This window comes from Pongo abelii, chromosome 21 (assembly GCF_028885655.2).
Source record: "Pongo abelii isolate AG06213 chromosome 21, NHGRI_mPonAbe1-v2.0_pri, whole genome shotgun sequence".
Taxonomy (NCBI): Eukaryota; Metazoa; Chordata; class Mammalia; order Primates; family Hominidae; genus Pongo; species Pongo abelii.
In genome coordinates, this window is record NC_072006.2 from 40,082,384 (window position 1) to 40,102,846 (window position 20,463).

The following is a 20,463-nucleotide window of genomic DNA, read 5'->3' on the forward strand; positions in this document are numbered from 1 at the left end:
TTTATATTTTTAGTAGAGACGGGGTTTTGCCATGTGGGCCAGGCTAATCTCAAGCTCCTGACCTCAGGTGATTCACCTGCCTTGGGCTCCCAAAGTGCTGGGATTACAGGCATGAGCCACCGTGACCGGCTACGACTGAATTTTTCTTTCTTTCTTTCTTTTTTTTCTTTGAGATGGAGTCTCGCTCTGTTGCCAGGCTGGAGTGCGATGGCACGATCTCGGCTCACTGCAGCCTCCGCCTCCTGTGTTTAAGCGATTCTCCTGCTTCAGCCTCCTGAGTAGCTGGGATTACAGGCACGCGCCACCAGACCCAGCTAATTTTTGTATTTTTAGTAGAGACGGGGTTTCACCATGTTGGTCAGGTTGGTCTTGAACTCCTGACCTTGTGATCTGCCTGCCTCGGCCTCCCAAAGTGCTGGGATTACAGGCGTGAGCCACCGCACCCAGCAACGACTGGATTTTTCAATGGTGAGACTATTAATTTTGAAAACTGATCTCAGTAGAGTGGTAGGTGGGAAGTTTTTAGAATGTAATTAGGAAAAACTGTGAAGGGAGAAGTTTGGACAGGGAGGATTGACATCTTAAGGAGTTTTGTTGTAGAGTAGGAGGATGAAGTTTTGGTATTTAGAAGGCATGAACTGTTCATTTAAAAATAATTTTATGTTATATGAATGGTACTTCAATTTTTAGAAAAAGAATGAAACAAGCAACAGAATCCTGGCTGGACATGTGGCTCACACGTATAATCCCAGCACTTTGGGAAGCTGAGGCGGCTGGATCACCTAAGGTCAGGAGTTCAAGACCAGCCTGGCCAACATAGTGAAACCCCGTCTCTACTAAAAATACAAAATTTAGCCAGGTGTGGTGGTGTGTGTCTGTAGTCCCAGCTACTCTGGAGGCTGAGGCAGGAGAATCGCTTGAACCCAGGAGGGGAGGTTGCAGTGAGCTGAGATCGCGCCACTGCACTCCAGCCTGGGTGACATGGGGATGAAAACAACAACAACAAAAATCAGATCCCCAGGTGATTACAGTATGTAGCCAGGGTTGAGGAACAGTGATCTAAGTAGAGTTTTGCAAACTTGTCTATAAAGGGCCAAATAATAAATACTTTCAACCTTGGGGTTGAAAGGTCTCTGTCCTTACTTCTCAGCTCTGCTGTTGAAGTGTGAAAGACATGTAACCAATGAGCATGGCGTGTTTCACTAAAATCCATTTACAATAACGGGCCATGGGCCAGAGTGTGCTGAGCTGGACTGAAAGGCTAAGTGGTGGAGGCGTGGCTCTGCCTCCAGACTGGAGCAATCTGCTTCAGACTTCCCAGGCAGAGCCAGGCCCATCGGACATGCTTGCTTAGGAAAAGAATAAGCACCCCAGCATTGAAAACAAAATGTGAAAATGCCAACATTTGTGTTTAATTCTAGCTACAAAAGACAAGGAAAAGAATAAAGAGAAGAAATTCAAGGAGTTTGTGAGAGTGAAGCCAAAGAAGAAAAAGAAAAAGAAAAAGAAAACCAAACCTGGTAATTTTTTTTCCTGAGGGTTTCACTTAGGTTTCCTTACTATGAATGGGGAGGGGTTGCTTTCTCCCATTATGGCCTCTGGGCCTGCGCTGAGCAGAGGAAGGACCAATAGTCTCTTACCAGGGCTTGTGGGCTTAACCTAGTATGGGCCCTGGAAGGGGAGGCATCCACTCACCCAGGTGTTACAAAGTCCTGCTGGCGTTGAAAAGCCTTCTCACTTGCTGCCTTGGCCAGTGTGCCCTGCTGCAGGATGGTACAGATGAAGGCATCGAAGTGTAAGCAGATGTGCAGGTGAATGATGGTATTTGTTCACACACGACTCTTAAAACACATCTTTGAGCCCTCTTGAGAAAGGATTCCCTTCTTAAAAACTGTGTCTAGCCCTCACAAAAATGTTTAGAAAAATCTGTATTCTGACTTGGGACTTAAAGGATGCCACGTTTTATTCTCGGTGTATCTTCTAGCTTAGAAAAACAATCTTATCAGAAAAAGAGGAGAGGGGCAATGCTTAAGAGGAGGCGTTTGGGCCCCTACTTCTGCTCTCCACACCTCTTTTTGGTTGAATTGTCCCTGAGCCTTTGTGCTGCTTGAAAAGGAGGTTTGTTGGTTGGATGAGATTGATTCTAGAATGCAGCAATGTTAACTAGGGTTATTCATTCCTTCCTGATCCTGTTCTTCCAGAATGCCCCTGCAGTGAGGAGATCAGTGACACCTCCCAGGAACCTTCTCCACCCAAGGCATTTGCTGTTACCAGGTGTGGGTCCTCACACAAGCCAGGGGTCCATATGAGCCCACAGCTTCATGGCCCAGAATCTGGACACCACAAAGGGAAAGTGAAAGCATTGGGTAAGGAGGCCCTTCTGTCCTGATCATTTGCTGATCATTTATTGGAAAATACAAGCATACCTGGGAGATATTACGGGTTTGGTTCTAGGCCACTACAATAAAACAAATAAAGCTGGTCACACATAATTTTTATTTTCCCAGTGTTTACAAAACTTATGTTTATACTATATTGTAGTCTCTTAAGTGTTCAGTAGCATGTCTAAAACAATGCATATACCTTAATTGAAAAATATTGCTGTGGTGAGAAATGTCAAGTTTTTTGGAGTAAGTCCTCAAAAGCAGAGACAACAAATACAGAAATGGACAAGTGGGATTGCATCAAGCTGAAAAGCTTATGCACAGCAAACTAAATGATTAATAGAGTGAACCAAAAACCTACTGAATGAAAGAAAATATTTGTAAACTATTCATCAACAAGAGATTAGTAACCAGAATATATAAGAACTCAACTCAATAGAAAAATTATTCAATGTAAAAATTGGTGACCAGGCGCGGTAGCTCACGCTTGTGATCCCAACACTTTGTGAGGTGAGGCAGGTGGGTCACTTGAGCCCAGAAGTTCGAGACCAGCCTGGCCAACATGGTGAAACCCATCTCTACAAAAATACAAAAAATTAGCCGGGCGTGGTGGTGTCTGCCTTGTAATGCCAGCTACTCGGGAGGTTGAGGCAGGAGAATCGCTTGAATCTGGGAGGCAGAGGTTGCAGTGAGCCAAGATCACACCACTTCACTCCAGCCTGGGTGACAAAGCCAGACTCCATCTCTAAAAACAAAACAAAACAAAACAAAAAAAAACGGTAAAATATGTTATATATGTATATATACACACATGTATATATGTAAAAAAAATTGGTAAAATGTTATATATATACACACACACACACACACACACACACACACATACACACATATATATATGCGCTCAACCTAATATGGGCCCTGGAAGGGGAGGCACCCACTCACCCAGGTGTTACAAAGTCCTGCTGGCATTGAAAAGCCTTCTCACTTGCTGCATTGGCCAATGTGCCCTGCTACAGGATGGTACATATGAAGGCATCGAAGTGTAAGCGGATGTGCAGGTGAATGATGGTATTTGTTCACACACACGACTCTTAAAACACATCTTTGAGCCCTCTTGAGAAAGGCTTTATATATATATGTATATATATACACACATATATATTTATATTTATATTAAAATATATATATATATTGTTTTGTTTTGTTTTGCTTTGTTTTTGTTTTTGAGACAGAGTCTCGCTCTGTGGCCCAGGATGGGGTTCAGTGGCGCGATCTTGGCTCACTGCAATCTCTGCCTCCCAGATTCAAGCGATTCTCCTGCCTCAACCTCCCGAGTAGATGGGATTACAGGCGTGCGCCACCACACCCGGCTAATTTTTGTATTTTTAGTACAGACAGGGTTTCACCATGTTGGTCAGGCTGGTCTTGAACTCCTGACCTCGTGATCCACCCACCTCGACCTCCCAGAGTGCTGGGATTACAGGCATAAGCCACCGCGCCTGGCCTGTTACATTTCTTAAAACTTTCTTTGAGATAAAATTAGTTTAGTTCTTCCATATGTTCTGAAAAATGTGACATATGTGTTCATTAGATCAATCTTGTTTTGATGTAATGTTCAGAAATTTGAACTAGCAATACATTTCATTATGTTAACTGACAATTTAAAAAATGAAAGCTGAGTGCAATGTCCCACACCTGTAATCCCAACACTTTGGGAGGCTGAGGCGGGTGGATTGCTTGATCTCAGGAGCTCAAGACCAGCCTGGGCAACATGGCAAACCTTGAATCTACAAAAAATACAAAAAAAGTTAGCCGGGTGTTGTGGCATGCACCTGTAATCCCAGCTACTTGTGAGGCTGAGGGGGGAAGAACACCTGAGCCCAGGAAGTCAAGGCTGCAGTGAGCTGTGATCATGCCACTGCATTGTGGGAGAAAGAATGAGACCCTGTCTCAAAAATAAATAAATAAAATAAAAATAAAAAAAATAGAAAAATACTTTATTGCTTGAAAATGCTGATAGACACAAAGTGAGTATTTGCTTTTGGAATAATGGTGTCAATAGACTTTCAGGGTTGCTGCCACACACCTTCAATTTGTAAAAAAAAAAAAATACAATATTTGTGAAGTGCAATAAAATATTAATAGTTATGCCTGACTTAGAACAGTGTCTGGTTCAGAACAAGCGCTTAGTAAAAGTTAGCTGTGATTATAACTAATCAGGCATCAAGTGATTCTGCCTCTGATTATCCCTGGAATCTTCCTCTTCCTCATTCCTCACTGTCTACAGTTTTTGTTTTTGATTTTTGTTTTTGAGACAGAGTCTCACTCTGTCACCCAGGCTGGAGTGCACTGGCGTGATCTTGGCTCACTGAAACCTCTGCCTCCTGGATTCAAATGATTCTCCTGCCTCAGCCTTCCCAGTAGCTGAGATTACAGGCGCTCACCACCACACCTGGCTAATTTTTTTGTATTTTTAGTAGAGACAGGGTTTCGCCACGTTGGCCAGGCTGGTCTCAAATCCTGGGCTCAAGTGATCTGCCCACCTTGGCCTTGGCCTCCTAAAGTGCTGGGATTACAGGCGTGAGCCACTGTGCCCAGCCTGTTTGTCTTTTCAGACAAAGTCTCACACTGTCATCCAGGATGGAGTGCAGTGGTGTGATCATAGCTCACTGCAGCCTCAAACTTGCAGGCTCAAGGGATCCTCCTGCCTCAGCCTCCTGAGTAGCTGGGACTATAGACATGCATCACTGTGCCCAGCTAATTTTTTTTTTTCTTTTAGTGGAGATAGGGTTTTGCCGTGTTGCCCAGGCTTGACTTGAACTCTTGAGCGCAAGCAATCCTCCTCCTTTGGCCTCCCAAAATGTTGGTATTAGAGGCATGAACCACCATGCTCAGCCTTTGTTTACAGAGTTTTAAAGGTAGCTCTGGATACAGACAGACTGTAAGCCAGGTCCTGGCTGGATGGGGTGAGGCTGAAGAACATGTTAGAGTTGTCAGGGATGGTGGTCTGTGTGGTTCTTGGGGAGTTGTAGCTCCTCTGCCACTGAGTTTTATGATCTTGAGTAGCCACTGCCCTTGGGCTTCATTCTCTCAGTGAAATGAGGAAGTGGAGTTGAGTTCACTGCCAGGCAGCATGTTTGGGCTGTTACTAAATGACAGATCCAAGGACAGATCGGCATCCTCGTTTCCTTGCCCTATGAATGTTCTTGCTTGGAGGTATGGGACTACAAGGTCATTTTTCATTCTTGACAATCAAAGGTTTTTAAATTTTATAACCTAAAATAGTAACTATTGTTTTCCCTTTCCTCGTAGAGGAGGATAATTTGAGTGAGTCCTCTTCTGAGAGCTTTCTCTGGAGCGATGATGAGTATGGCCAAGATGTGGATGTGACCACCAACCCAGATGAGGAACTTGATGGGGATGACCGCTATGACTTTGAGGTGGTCCGTTGCATCTGTGAGGTCCAGGAGGAAAATGACTTCATGATTCAGGTAGGCAGATCTTCCAGGAAACAGGTCTAGAGAAGCACAAACTGGTCCTTGGAGGGAATTTTGAGGCCAGGAACAATGGCAAGTCATAACAAAGCCCCAGATACGCAGCATGAACAGCAGCAGACTGAGCTTTGCTTTTTGGTTTGGCTTCCTCAGAGTTCCAGGCTGCCATACATAGCCCATTGATGGAGTAAGAGAGGACTTTAGGGATCACTGAGTCTAAACCTCTCATGCTCTGCTTGAGGCAGCTGGGACCCACAAATGGGAAGGGCCTTGCCTGTGGTCACAAAGTGAGGAGTTGAGCAGCAGAGACTGAAATCTTTGGAGTGGCAGTTTAATCTTCCCATGGACTCTTATCTTCTCTTTGAGGTAAATTTTCTTTAAGATCCAAAGTCATGCAGGCTGGCTTTATAACTTCTATGTTTCTTTTTCTTTATTTTCCTGACATGTGAGTCTGTCGTCTCCATCTCTGAGATGTACCTGTGGTGGGTGGGACCTCCTTACCTGCTTGGGGAAACCATGCCTGGCCAGCACCTGCCTGCCCTGGCCCTTGTCTGTAAATCGCAGTTCTGGGAGAGGTGGCGCTGGCTGGCTGGCTCCTAAGGGTGTCACAAGTTCCCTGGGTGTCTTGACAGTTGCCCAACTGGCTTGGGAAGCTGAGTTTTTAAAAGTCATGGTTATATTGGTTAGGATTTTTTTTTAGGGGCAAGTACAAATATTATTGGGAAAATAGACTGGGTCCTAGGACTCAGAGGCAGGGCTGCCTTCAGGCTCAGAACCTGGAATTCGATCTTGAGGGCCTTGGTCTGCCTTGTTTCCTGCTTCTCTGGAGTCCTTTTGGTTCTTTTTGATTTTACTCCTTGCTTATTTTCTTGGAAAACGCAAAATGGTTACCTTTGGCCTCGCCCCAATTTTGCATTTTTGTGTTCAAGAGACTAGGTAGACCAAGGTCAGAATCTTAGTCCCAATTCTAAATTTCTGAGAAAGCAATTCCAGCCAAATTTAGATCAGATATTAGTTTTTGGGACAGTCACCTGTGGCCAGAGGGGAAAGAGGTTTGTTATGGATCAAATGCTCTCCCCGGTCTAGTTATCTGGTCTGGTGGTAGTAGAGCTTACAGATTATCGACAGGGGCAAAAAGACTGCCTGGGGCCTGCCTGTGTTATATTATAGCGTTAATGGGGGTTCAGGGATTGTTCCCAGTAAAGGGGGTGGCTGCCCATCATCCAGTAAGAATCTGTATAGCCTATTGAGATTATGAGAAACAGGCCCAGCCCCTTTGGCTTGCTTTCTGTGATAGAATATTATTTCCTTGCCCTTTCAGTACTGTAGGTTGGCATGGGTTTTTTTTTTTTTTTTTTTTTGAGACAGAGTTTCACACTTGTTTCCCAGGCTAGAGTGCAATAGTGCGATCTCGGCTCACCACAACCTCTGCCTCCCAGGTTCAAGTGATTCTCTTGCCTCTGCCGCCCGAGTAGCTGGGATTACAGGCATGTGCCACCACGCCTGGCTAATTTTTGTATTTTCAGTGGAGAAAGGGTTTCTCCATGTTGGTCAGATTTGTCTGGAACTCCCGACCTCAGGTGATCCACCTGCCTTGGCCTCCCAAAGTGCTGGGATTACAGGCATGAGCCACCGCGCCTGGCAAAATATTTTTGTTATGGTAATTTTTTTTTGAGACGGAGTCTGGCTCTGTCAGCCAGGCTGGAGTGCAATGGCTCAATCTCGGCTCACTGCAACCTCCGCCTCCGGGGTGCAAGCGATTCTCCTGCCTCAGCCCGAGTAGCTGGGACTATAGGCGCCTGCCACCATGCCCGGCTAATTTTTGTATTTTTTAGTAGAGACAGTGTTTCACCATATTGGCTAGGCTGGTCTTGAACTCTTGACCTTGTGATCTGCATGGCATGGATTTTTGAAATTCACTTTTGGATCTTGACTTAATATGTAGTTGCATTTTTTCCTCTCATCTTTGAATTTGTTGTCTTTGTACTCAACAGTCCCCTTTCCTTTTATTTCTTGAAACATTGGGACTTTTCCGTAGCTCTTTAAACTTTCAGAACAACTAGAGATGAGTAGATGCATTTGGTTTTTTGCCTTTTATTTTCCCAGGGCTTTTAGAAAACACTAGTATTTTGAAAAAATTATAGATTCACAGGAGATTGCAAAGAAATGTACAGGAAGGTCCCATGAATTCCTCTGCTGGTCTTCTTCCCATGTCAAAAGCCCGTAAACCCACAGTAGGATATCAAAACTACAAAACCAGTTGACATTGGCACAATCACTAGAGCTTATTGAGATTTTACCAGTGATATACACATACTCATTTGTGTGTGCATATAGCTCTGTGTGCTTTCATTACGAGTATAGCCTAGTGTAATCACTCCCACAATCAAGGTACTCAGGTATACTAAGACCATGAGATTCCCTCCTGGTACCCATACTTTGTAGCCATACTTATCCCTAACCGTGGAAACACTTAACTGTTTTAACTGTCTATAATTATGTAATTTATGATTCTTGGTTAATGGAATCACATGGTATGTATCTTTTTGAGAGAGGCCCTTTTTACTCTGTATAATATCCTTGAGATTCATCCATGTTGTTGTGTGTTTCAGTAGTCATTTATTCTTATTGTCCAGTAGTATTCCATGCTATGGATGTACCACAGTCGTGCTCTTTTTGTTAATAGAACTAAAGCAACTGTATGGAGCTAAGGTAACTGGGTACAGCTGAGTAGTGATTTAAAGTTTCTGGAGTGTTTTCATAAATACAATCTCACCTCTAACAAGGCTATCTCAAGTCACTTATTTGGGAAAACAAAATTACGAAGATATGATCTCATTCATTGTTGTAGAACCATTAAATAAGTCATCAGATTATGATTTGAACCCAGGGCACCCAGTCAAGTGCTCTTTCCCTATGGGGCCTTAGCTATGGGGATTTACATTTACAGTTGAGAAGTGAAACAAGAAAAATTTGTTTTTGAAACATAATAGTACCATCTAGCCTGGCTGACCAACCCTTCCCCAGCACCACCAGTAGACATGCGCATATACATACACACATACATACACACACTTTAGGCTGAGGGAGAGTCTTGTCTTTTTGAATAGCCTTCATAGTAACTTCTGGGATTCAAGGGTACCTGATATTTAAGACCTTTATTAAACCTTGGTTCAGTGGTTTTCAAACATTTTTGAATATCAGAACCCCTTTTCCTAATGGACTGTTTCATAGAACCCCAAAATGTGTAACAGGTAACAGCAATAGTTTTGAAAGTTCAAAATGGATAATCTTTACTTGTGAGGTCGGACATGTGAATGGTGGGCATATTCCCATGATTCTGATATGCTGTCAGAGCTATGAGTGACAGACAGTTGCTGACTTGGAGCACTTCAGTGGCTCATTTGTTTTTCTCTATTTGGTTATACAACAGTGAGACAAGCATGATGCACATGGCCATTGTCAGGGTGACTTTTCCTGAACAGCATGCTGTGTAGTTACTTTGATTAATCAGAGATGGGAGGACAAGCTCCGTTTTGAGGTCAACATAATACTGAGCTATCCTAGCAATACAAAATTGTATGCGGTGGTGGGCTTCATTGTCTTACCATTTGACTTGGAACATGTTTGAGTGTGTATCTTTTTTTTTTTTTTTTTTAATTGTCCTATCTTAAAAACACACACATTTTGCAAACTCTCTGAAGCCCTGTGGACTACTATTAGATAATTGTTGGTTGGGCATGCTGTAATCCCAGCATTTTGGGAGGCAGAGGCGGGAGGATTGCTTGAGCCCAGGAGTTCAAGACCAGCCCAGGAAACATAGCAAGACCCTATCTCTACAAAAAAATAAAAAAACTAGCTGGGCATGGTGATGCATGCCAGCAGACCCAACTACTCCGGAGACTGAAGTGGGATGATCACTTGAGCCTGGGAGTTCAAGGCTGCAGCGAGCCCTGGTCGTTCTGTTGCACTCCAGCCTGGGTGACAGAATGAGACCCTGTCCCCCACCCCCCCAAAAAAAAGAAAAAAAAATGTTATATAACATGAAGACTATTATTTTTTAGTAGATTTTTTTTAAGTTTGTTTTTAAAAGGACATTGAAGATCTTTAGTTTCTACTCTGTCATCCTTGAGCATATGCTCAGTTCTAGGCCTTTTTAGCCTGACAGATTTGCCCTTTATCTGCCTGTTAAAATCTTCAGTGGGTGAGTAATGAATGTCCCTCCTGGCAAGGCTATTCTGCCTAACAGTATGTAACCCATTTCTGATCCACTCTGGTACTTTCTCCATTGACTTTTCTATAAGTAGCAAGGATCTTGGGGTGTTTGAGGGTAGAGGTTAATATGCCATTATGTGCTATATGAAGAAACTAATTTCGGGGCAATTGGGGCCACCACGAGCATGGCAGAGTCAGGAGCCAACTTGATCTCCTGCTTCCCAGGCTCCACAAGACCTTGTGTCTCGAGCTCACTTCAGAGCTTCTTCGCTTTTGTTCCAGAGGACTTTTCTGTGCTGTCCACCTGAACCAAGAGTGTCCACCTGGCTTTGTGTTAAGGAGGGACAGTTTCTGACTGTCCTGTCACTGTGAGCAACGTACCTTTTCCACTCAATAACTTTAGCAAAAGGCATAAATTTAGAGGGAGCTACCTAGAACAAATGCAGTTTAAACTTTTAAAATGTATTCACCATCTAATTAGGAAGACATGAATAAATTTTTCTTAAATCTTTACCTTAAATTGATATTTTGAATAACCCTAGAATACATTTAGAGTGTGTTTTCTAGAAGTGCATGTATTACTATAGAGAAATAACTTTTTGGATCATTGTCATTATATGAGTAGTATCAACATTGTTCATGTATATCACTATTTTATCTTATTTACCAGTGCTAATTTAAATCACTGGAAGATTAAAATCCTACTTAATAAATACGGTGTTTGAGAAATCTGGCTACCACATAAAAATGAACATCAGGAAATACATTTGATATTTAAATTATTTTAATTGCTGTAGAGCAGGTTTTGTTAAGCTTTTTCTTAAATGGCTAGATAATAAATTTTTAGGTTTTGAGGGCCATATGGTCTTGTTGCACCTACTGGATTCTTCTTCGAGCAGCTGTAGGCAATACGTAAAACAAATTTTCACCTGTATGGTTGGGTGCAGTGGCTCACATCGGTAATACCAGCACTTTGGGAGGCTGTGGTGGGCAGATCACTTTAGGCCAGGAGTTCAAGACCAGCCTGGGCAACATGGCAAACTCTGTCTCTACAAAAAAATACAAAAATTAGCTAATTGTGATGGTACATACTTGTAGTCCCAGCTTCTCAGGAGGCTGAGGTGGGTGGATCACTTGAGCCTGGGCAGTCAAGGCTGCAGGGAGACGAGATTGTACCACTGCACTACAACCTGTTCAATAGAGTGAGACCCTGTCTCAAAAAACAAGCAAACAAAAACCCCTAAACAAATGAGTATGGCTGTGTTCACATAATACTTTATTTACAAAACAAGTCAAGCTGGCATTGGCACATGGGCTGTAGTTTGCTGACCTTTGCCCTACAACAACAAGTATTAATATGTATTAAGTGCCCAACTCCAGTAAAGATTTTATAGTAGTTTTAAAAAGAAGCCCATTTTAATGGCCTAGCACTGTGGCTCACACTCGTAATCCTAGCACTTTGGAAGGCTGAGGCGGAAGGATCGCTTGAGTCCAGGAGTTCAAAACCAGCCTGGGCAACATAGAGAGACCCCGTTTCTACAAGAAATTAAATAAAAATTTAAACAAAGAAGCCCATTTGAAAGTTTTGGTTATTTTAAAATTCATATTATTTGTTGGTACCTAATGCACTGACATAATTCAAAGTCCGGAAAGCACACAGAGAAATACCTTATCCCCACCTTATCCCCAACTACCCATTCCCTAGAGTCAGCCCTTATCAGTTTCTTGTATATCCTTCCAGAAACATTCTATGGCTAAACAAACAATAGCAAATGTATTTTTTCCTTTTAAAAATTTTTCGGTAAAATACACATAACATTAAAAGTTACCCTTTTTATTTTTATATTTTCCTATTTTGAGACAGGGTCTTGCTTTGTCACCCAGGCTGGAGTACAGAGGCACAATCACAGCTCATAGCAGCCTCCAGCTCCTGGGCTCAAGTAATTGTCCCACCTCAGCCTCCTGAGTAGCTGGGACTACATGCACACACCATCACACCTTGCTAATTTCTTTAATTTGTTTTGTAGAGATGGAGTCTCGCTATGTTTCTCAGGCTGGTCTCAAACTCCTGGCCTCAAATGATCCTTCCTCCTCAACCTCCCAAAGTGCTAGGATTACAGGTGTGAGCCACCCTGCCCTGCCTAAAAGTTACCATTATAACCATTTTTAAGCATGCAAGTCAGTGATATTAAGTACATTCACATTGCTTTGCAACCATCTCTTTTTTTGTCCAAATGCAAATGTTTGCATTTTATGTATAGTATTTTCTTTTCTTTTTTTTTTTTTGTGATGGAGTTTTGCTCTTGTCGCCCAGGCTGGGGTAGTGCAATGGTGTGATCTCGGCTCACTACAACCTCCAGCTCCCAGGTTCAAGTGATTCTCCTGCCTCAGTCTCCCGAGTAGCTGGGATTACAGGCATGCACCATCACACTTGGCTAATTTTGTATTTTTAGTAGAGACAGGGTTTCTCCATGTTGGTCAGGCTGGTCTTGAACTCCCGACCTCAGGTGATCTGCCCACCTCAGCCTCCCAAAGTTCTGGGATTACAGGCGTAAAACCACTGTAGCTGGCCGCATGTATAGTATTTTTAACATCTTTTTTCATTTAGCAATATGTAAATTAAAAACCATTTTATTTTCTGTATAATGGTTGGATCATATTTTATTTTACTTAATTTATTTTATTTTATTTTTTTGACGGAGCCACACTCTGTCACCCAGGCATGATCTCAGCTCACTGCAACCTTCCTCTCGTGGGTTCAAGTGATCCTCCTGCCTCAGCCTCCTGAGTAGCTGGGACTACAGGTGTGTACCACCACACCTGGCTAATTTTTTGTATTTTTAGTAGAGATGAGGTCTCACCATGTTGGCCAGGCTGACCTCAGGTGACCACCTCCTGACTTCAGGAGATCCTCCCGCCTTGGCCTCCCAAAGTGCGGGGATTATAGGCAAGAGCCACTGCGCCTGGCCCATTTTTCTTTTTTTTAAGCTATATAAATATTTGATCCACCTGCAATTTTGCCAGGTATATAGTGAGAACTATGGCTCCTCATTGTACTAATACCATACCTCACTGTTTGAAATGCCACCTTTATTTACTTCATTTCTAAATGCATTTGAATCCTTTTCTGGTTCTCTCTTCCAGCGATTCATCTGTCTGTATATTTGCTCGTACAATTCTATTTTAATTATTGTACCTTTATAATATTTTTAAAATATCTGGTATGGCTAGTGTCTCCTTATTGCTCTTTCTTTTTCACACATTTCCCAGCTGTTAGTTTTAGAATTTTTTCTAGTTCCAAAGCTATTAATTTATTATTTTATTGAGACTTTTTTTTTTTTTTCTGATATGGAATCTCACTCTTGCTCAGGCTGGAGTGTAGTAGCGTGATCTTGGCTCACTGCAACCTCTGCCTCCCAGGTTCAAGCAATTTTGAACCTGCTTCAGCCTCCCAAGTAGCTGAGATTACAGGCGCCTGCCACCATGCCTCCCTAATTTTTGTATTTTTAGTGGAGATGGGGTTTCAAACATGTTGGCCAGGCTGATCTTGAACTTCTGACCTCGAGTGATCCACCCGCCTTGGCCTCCCAAAGTGCTGGGATTACAGGCATGAGCCACTGTGCCTGGCTGGGACTACATTCTTTTTATAAATTAACCCAAGGATAGTTGATATCCATATGTTAACTCTTGCTGTCCAGTAACAGGGTGCACTGTACCATTGACTTAAGTCTCTGTGTTCTTCAAATAGTATTTACATTTTTTTTTTTTTTAGAGAGGCAATACATGCTTATGGTTATTGTTAGGTATTTTATCTCTTAGTTTATTATTCTCATTCATTTCGTAATTTAAAGGAATAATGTGTTTTAGCTACATGCACATGAAAAAAGTTATCATTGGCCAGGCGCGGTGGCTCACGCCTATAATCCCAGCACTTTGGGAGGCCGAGGCGGGCGGATCATGAGATTATGAGATCGAGACCATCCTGGCTAACATGGTAAAACCCCATCTCTACTAAAAATACAAAAAATTAGCCGGGCATGGTGGCATGTGCCTATAGTCCCAGCTACTTAGGAGGCTGAGGCAGGAGAATGGCTTGATCCCAGGAGGCAGAGGTTGCAGTGAGCCAATATTGTCCCACTGCACTCCAGCCTGGGTGACAGAGCGAGACTCCATCTCAAAAAAAAGTTATCATTTTGAAACTGAACTGTATTTGATTCATTTTTGGTGAATCCTGGTTTTCAAAACACGAAGTCATTGGTGAGACAGACTTTCATTTTTAATTGTTAGTCTGTTTTCTGCTACTGACTGCCTTTTTGTCACTTTACATTTCTTGTCTGACCCTTAGTTTCCTCATCTGTAAATTGAAGAATCTAAAACAGATATCTAAAGCCTGTCTTCCCGCTCTGCCCACGTTGATTCTGATGTGATTAACTTCCTAGAGGCCTTATATCTGCTCAGGGAAGCCCTCTTGATGCCGGGACCTATGTGACTCTCAGTGGTTGAGGACCGTCTGAGCTCTAGATTTCTAGTCCCTTGTGGCCAGGCTGGTGGGCCACCATCAAGGTCATGTCAGGAAGCTCACTGTCCACTTTCTAGGGCTAATTTGTTTGGTTGGGTAGTTAAAGGTTTAGGGTCCTGGTTTGGAATTGCTTGAAGTGCCCTAGTATCTCCTTGGGAGTTCGCCTTTCCTTTTCATTCCCTCCTCTGGATCCTTAGCTCTCAGACCTACTATCCTCAGGCTGTCCACATGTCTCCCAGCGCCACCCTCATTATCAACTCCCTCCTTTCCCTCTCTGCCTTCTGGCCCTCTCCTCCTGTCCTCTCAATACTCAGGGAAGGAAGTGGAGCCTTGGGTTGAAAGAACTGGCTTAGCAACGAGTCAGGGTTATGTTCTCATCCACCTTTGCCTTTCAATAGCTGTGTGATCTTTGGTAAGGTTTAGAGAGAATAAATGCAAAGTACCAACCCATAATTACTCCAGCAGGGGTCTTAGTGAATTGGTTTGCTCATTAGTGGTTAATAGTATTAATAGCCGCTTATTACATAAAACTGTGTGCTGGGCTCTATAATAGGAGCTTTTACATATGGCCCATTGAATCTTCACAAACAGCCCCAGGAGGAGGGTAGGAATTGTGTATCCCATTTTGCAGATGGGGAAAATAAAGCCCAGGGGAACTAACCTGTGCAAAGTCACACAGCTAATGAGTGTCTGAGCCATAATTCAAACTCAGCTTTAAGATGTCATTCGTGGGACTGAGGAACGGAATTTTTAGCTTAACTTGTTAATTTCAATGTAGAGCCACATGTGGCTAGTGGCTACCATATTGGACAGTGCAGTTCCAGATGTGTGGCAGCAGCTCAGTTCCACGTTAGTCAGGAGGGAGTGCTCCTTCCTCCCCTTTCCTTCTATCCTCCCACGCCCCTCCCCTCAGCAGGTGGGTCTTACTTTTGGATGGAGAACACCTTCTGAGTTTAATTTTTGTTGCTTCTTTAATTCTAACAGTGTGAAGAGTGCCAGTGCTGGCAGCATGGGGTCTGCATGGGATTACTGGAAGAAAATGTGCCTGAGAAATACACCTGTTATGTTTGCCAAGACCCTCCAGGTAGAGATTTCTGGAGTCAGGGATGTAACAGTATGTAGCCTTTTCCTTGGCACAGCTGGCTGTGACATATTCTAAATGTCTGTGGTCTTGAGACTCATTTCTTCAGCATCGGCTAGACTCCAGCTCTTCCTCGCCTCTGTTGCTATCCTGCCTGGTGGCCAGCTATCCTGAACGTAGCAATAAGAGCACATGTGTGAAGGGGCCCACCTAGTGGAAGGCCTGGCCTTGAGCTAGAACTTTTCCTTTTCTTTAATTATGGTTTTAAAAAAATTCATGAGGCCGGGCGCAGTGGCTCATGCCTATAATCCCAGCACTTTGGGAGGCCAAGGCGGGCGAATCAACTGAGATCAGGAGTTCGAGACCAGCCTGGCCAATGTGGTGAAACTCCGTCTCTATTAAAAATACAAAAATTAGCTGGGCATGGTGACAGGCACCTGTAATCCCAGCTACTTGGGAGGCTGAGGCAGGAGAATCGCTTGAACCCAGATGGCGGAGGTTGCAGTGAGCCAAGATCATGCCAATGCACTCCAGCAGGGCAACAAGAGCTAAACTTTGTCTCAAAAAAAAAAAAAAAAAAATAGCATGAGATCTACCCTCAACAAATTTTTAAGTTTACAATACAGTATTGTTGTTAATAACTATAAGCACAGTGTTGTACAGCAGATCTCTAGAACTTTCATCCTGCCTGACTGAAGCTCTGTAGAAAAATGTAGAAACTTCACAAGTTTGAGTGTCGTCTTTGTGTAGGGGCCATGCTAATCTTCTCTGTATTGTTCCTGTTTTAGTGTATGTGCTGCCGAAGTGGCACCTTTTCCTTTTCTTGAGGATTCATGAGGATGGGCGTGTGGGCTCTGTCTTTGGCTTTTGGGGGCTATTGGAGGGTTAGAAACTTGCCTTTGCCCCCTGTGACAACATCTGCCCTTCATCACATCACTGCCATAGTGAAGGGAGCAATGCCCTTGAGGGGAAGGAGGAAGGCATGGTTGGGTAGAGCCTGTTGCCACCCTGAGCACTGACTTAATTCCTTAGCAGGATCAGTTAGTTCCATGGCTGTAGGGGTCACCTGTGGCTCTTGATTGCACCTTTCTAGAAGGGGTGGATTATAAATATGCAGTTCATTGTCTTGGTTTCCATGGGATGGTGACATTGTCTCCCATTACCACTTGTAAGGTTCTCCCTCAGCTCTAGTCCCCTGATTCCTTTAGAGCTAGACAGTGCTTGAGAGCCTCTGCTTCCGTTACTCCTTTCTGTCCAATGAGGTGGGCCTGGTTCTCCTACTCCCAGTTTTGCTTATGAGGAAGAAATTGATCCTTGAGGATACAGTTGACTTTCCTCATAAAGCAAATTGGAATTAGAACTGGTTTGCAGAGCCAGATCTCTTGATTTTTGTTGGTTGTCTAGGGAGGGACTGGCCACCAGTTCATTTAACAGCAAGCAGGTCCCCTCTGGGCCTGAAGGCCTCTGTTGTGACACTGTCTCCTTGTACTAAATGAGTCCATAGACCTAGAAGCATCTGCCTCCACTTGTCTCTTTATCCCAAGGAAAGAATAGTCAGAAGATTTGACAGGTGAACAAACACAAGTCCAGAAGGGACATGACTGGCCCAAGATCACGCCACCAGCTAATGCCAGACAGGCGATGAGAACCAGTTGTCTCATACCTTTGTCTTGTAAAACAGGTAGTGCAGCTCTGAATCCTGCTGCTCTAGGCACTGCCTGCAGCAGCTGCCTCTGGGGTTCCCCCATATAATCCTGAAGGATCCTTAGCATACCTTTTAAAAATCTTTTTTTCCCTACCGTGTCTTTCTACTTTTCCTTCTTTAGAAGTCACACACACCATCTTCATCAAATCCTGTGCACTTACTGAACTTCTACGACTTTAATCGCCAATACTGTGAATAGACTCTTCCTTGAACTGAGCACAGCATGTCTGCCACAGGGTCTACCTTTATAGACTGACTCTGCAGAGGGCTGGACCAAAAGTTTAACAGATTCATTTTTTAAAGGCTACTTAAAAATATTTTTAACAGAATCAAGGTGTATCCCCACCATGTGTATTAGTAAAGCCAGAAGTAGCTCAAAGACCTTAATAGGAATCACCTGGGTGTTTCAGGGGTTTATAGATATTGACAGTCGAACAACAGTCTGGTTGAAAGCTTTTCCCTGGGACTTTGGAGCAGGTCATGTTGATAAGTCACATGTGCTTTTGTTTTCAGTCCTTCCTAAGAAGCCCTGTAACAAATAGGATGGCTGAAGCCATCCAGTTCCTATGTTGTTCTAATGAGTGGGTAACAGGTACAGAGAAGGGAATGGGCCTGATCATCTGTAGAGTTAGGTGGTAGAAGGTACATTTGCAGGGGGACTTGAGGCATCTTTCCATTCATTTAAGTCCATTCAAGATGCCTTTTGCCAGGCACTGGGGATACAACCATGAACAAGATAGCTCCTACTCTTTCGGCTCTTAGCTGGGTTGGGAGCCAGAAACAGAAGTTAAAACAAGTTAAGTAAACAAGACTGTGTAAGGTAGTGATGAATGCCATGACAGGAAAATTGATAAAACAACTTGAGGCACTGATGATGCTCTCAACTTTGGGAAGTAGCAGAAGACCCCACTCCTGGGCAACATGGCAAAACCTCATCAAAAAAAAATGAAAGAAAGAGAGAAAGAAAAATTAGCCAGGCATGGTGGTGCACACCTGTAGTCCCAGATACTTGGGAGGCTGAGGTGGGAGGATCACCTGAGCCCAGGGAGGTTGAGGCTGCAGTGAGCCATGATCATAACACTGCACTGTAGCCTGGGCAACAGAGTGAGACCCTGTCAACAAAGAAGGAAAAAAAAAAAAATAAAAGCCTTTCTGAGGAGGTGGTAAGGAGCCAACCCTGCAAAGGCTTAGGGAATAGTGCTGCAGACAGAAGGGATGTGCAAGTGAAGGTCTTGAGGCTGGAAAGAGTTTGATGTGTTTCAGAAACTGAAATAAGGCCAGTGTAAGGGTATGGAGGGGAAGACAGGAAGGAACTGGGTCCTGTGGGCCTCAGTAAGCGAGAGTTAGAGAGTTAGGGCTTTAGGTATTCTCCTTTGAGCAGTAGGAGGCAGTGGAAGGTTTTAAGTAGGGGAGAGAATATTATGATTTAAATTTAGAGATAATCCAGGTGCCCAGCTCACCTCTGGCCAATTCCAGGAAATGAGGAAGTACATGCCTTATTCACTACCTTATCCCTGCTACCTAATAGAGAGCCCAGCATATTGTAGGTGCCAAGAAAATGTACACTGGATGAATAAATGAACAAAATGAATATACTAATCTGTTCTTCCAGTAGTTGGTATGATAATTGTGTGAGAGTGATAAAATGGCCTGGGTTTCCTTCAGGCCTTGTTTTAACCCTCTTGTTGTCACTGCTGTAGGTCAGAGGCCTGGCTTCAAGTACTGGTATGACAAGGAGTGGCTGAGCAGGGGACATATGCATGGTCTGGCGTTTCTAGAAGAGAACTACTCCCATCAGAATGCCAAGAAAATCGTGGCCACCCACCAGCTTCTTGGTGATGTGCAGAGAGTGATTGAGGTTCTGCATGGCCTGCAGCTCAAGATGAGCATCTTGCAGTAAGTGTGGCACCTGCAGTGCTGGGAGCAGTCTGGTTTGGCATGGTCTGGGGGCTGGGTAAATCTGAGAAATTGGAAAGCTACCAAAGCAATCAAATCATAAAACTGAGTTTGAGACCTTTACTAAAAATTATCAGTTACAGGATAAACATTCTTTAAAAAAAAAAAAAAAACTTTATTGAGTAATATCTTACATATAATTAAGTTCATCCACTTTAAGAGTTCATTGAGGCCGGGCATGGTGGCTCATGCCTGTAATCCCAGTGCTTTGGGAGGCCGAGGTGGGTGGATCATGAGGTCAGGAGTTCGAGACCAGCCTGACCAACATGGTGAAACCCTGTCTCTACTAAAAATACAAAAATTAGCCGGGGGTGCTGGTGTGCGCCTGTAATCTCAACTACTTGGGAGGCTGAGGCGGGAGCATTGCTTGAATCTGGGAGGTGGAGGTTGTGGTGAGCTGAGATTGTGCTATTGCACTCCAGTCTGGGCAATAAGAGCGAAACTCCGTCTCAAAAAAAAAAAAAAAAAAAAAGTTCATTGAATTTTGACATTGTATGCAGCCGTGAAGCCACCACTAGAATCAATACATGGTGTGTGTATTTTGGTTTGTTTTTTGTTTTGGCGTACAGTTCTGAATGGTTTTTTTTTGTTTTTTTTTTGTTTTTTTTTTGAGATGGAGTCTCACTCTGTTGCCCAGGCTGGAGTGCAGTGGTGAGATCATGGCTCACTGCAGCCTCCACCTCCTGGGTTCAAGCGATTCTCCCACTTCAGCCTCCCAAGTAGTTGGGACTACAGGTGCATGCCACCATGCTTGGCTAATTTTTTGTGTTTTCTGTAGAGATGGGGTTTTACCATGTTGGCCAGGCTGGTCTTGAACTCCTGACCTCAAGTGATCCACCCACCTCGGGCTCCCAAAGTGCTGAGATTACAGGCATGAGCCACTGCACCTGGCTGAGTTATGTTATTTGTTTTTAATTGCTGTCAGATATACATAATATAAAATTTACCATCTTAACCATTTTTTTTTTTTTGAGACAGAGTCTCGCTCTGTCGCCCAGGCTGGAGTGCAGTGGTGCGATCTCGGCTCACTGCAACTTCCGCTTCCCAGATTCACGTGATTCTCCTGCCTCAGCCTCCTGAGTAGCTGGGACTACAGGCGCACACCA

General features: G+C 43.6%; 1 protein-coding gene and 1 non-coding gene across 8 annotated transcripts in view; one reads left to right on the forward strand and one right to left on the reverse strand.

Moving 5' to 3' along the window:
- PHF20 (PHD finger protein 20) overlaps window positions 1-20,463 on the forward strand; it is a 181,864-nt gene that overhangs the window by 143,362 nt on the left and 18,039 nt on the right. For all 7 annotated transcript variants that reach the window (XM_063720639.1, XM_063720641.1, XM_063720640.1 and 4 more), the window contains 5 exons: window positions 1,422-1,520; window positions 2,202-2,366; window positions 5,700-5,878; window positions 15,600-15,699; window positions 19,102-19,297. In XM_063720639.1, coding sequence (XP_063576709.1) covers window positions 1,422-1,520; window positions 2,202-2,366; window positions 5,700-5,878; window positions 15,600-15,699; window positions 19,102-19,297 — 739 coding nt within the window. The remainder of the gene's footprint in view (window positions 1-1,421; window positions 1,521-2,201; window positions 2,367-5,699; window positions 5,879-15,599; window positions 15,700-19,101; window positions 19,298-20,463) is intronic.
- LOC112130442 (U6 spliceosomal RNA) lies at window positions 16,402-16,507 on the reverse strand. The gene has a single exon (XR_002912708.1). It is a non-coding gene; the product is annotated as a U6 spliceosomal RNA (small nuclear RNA).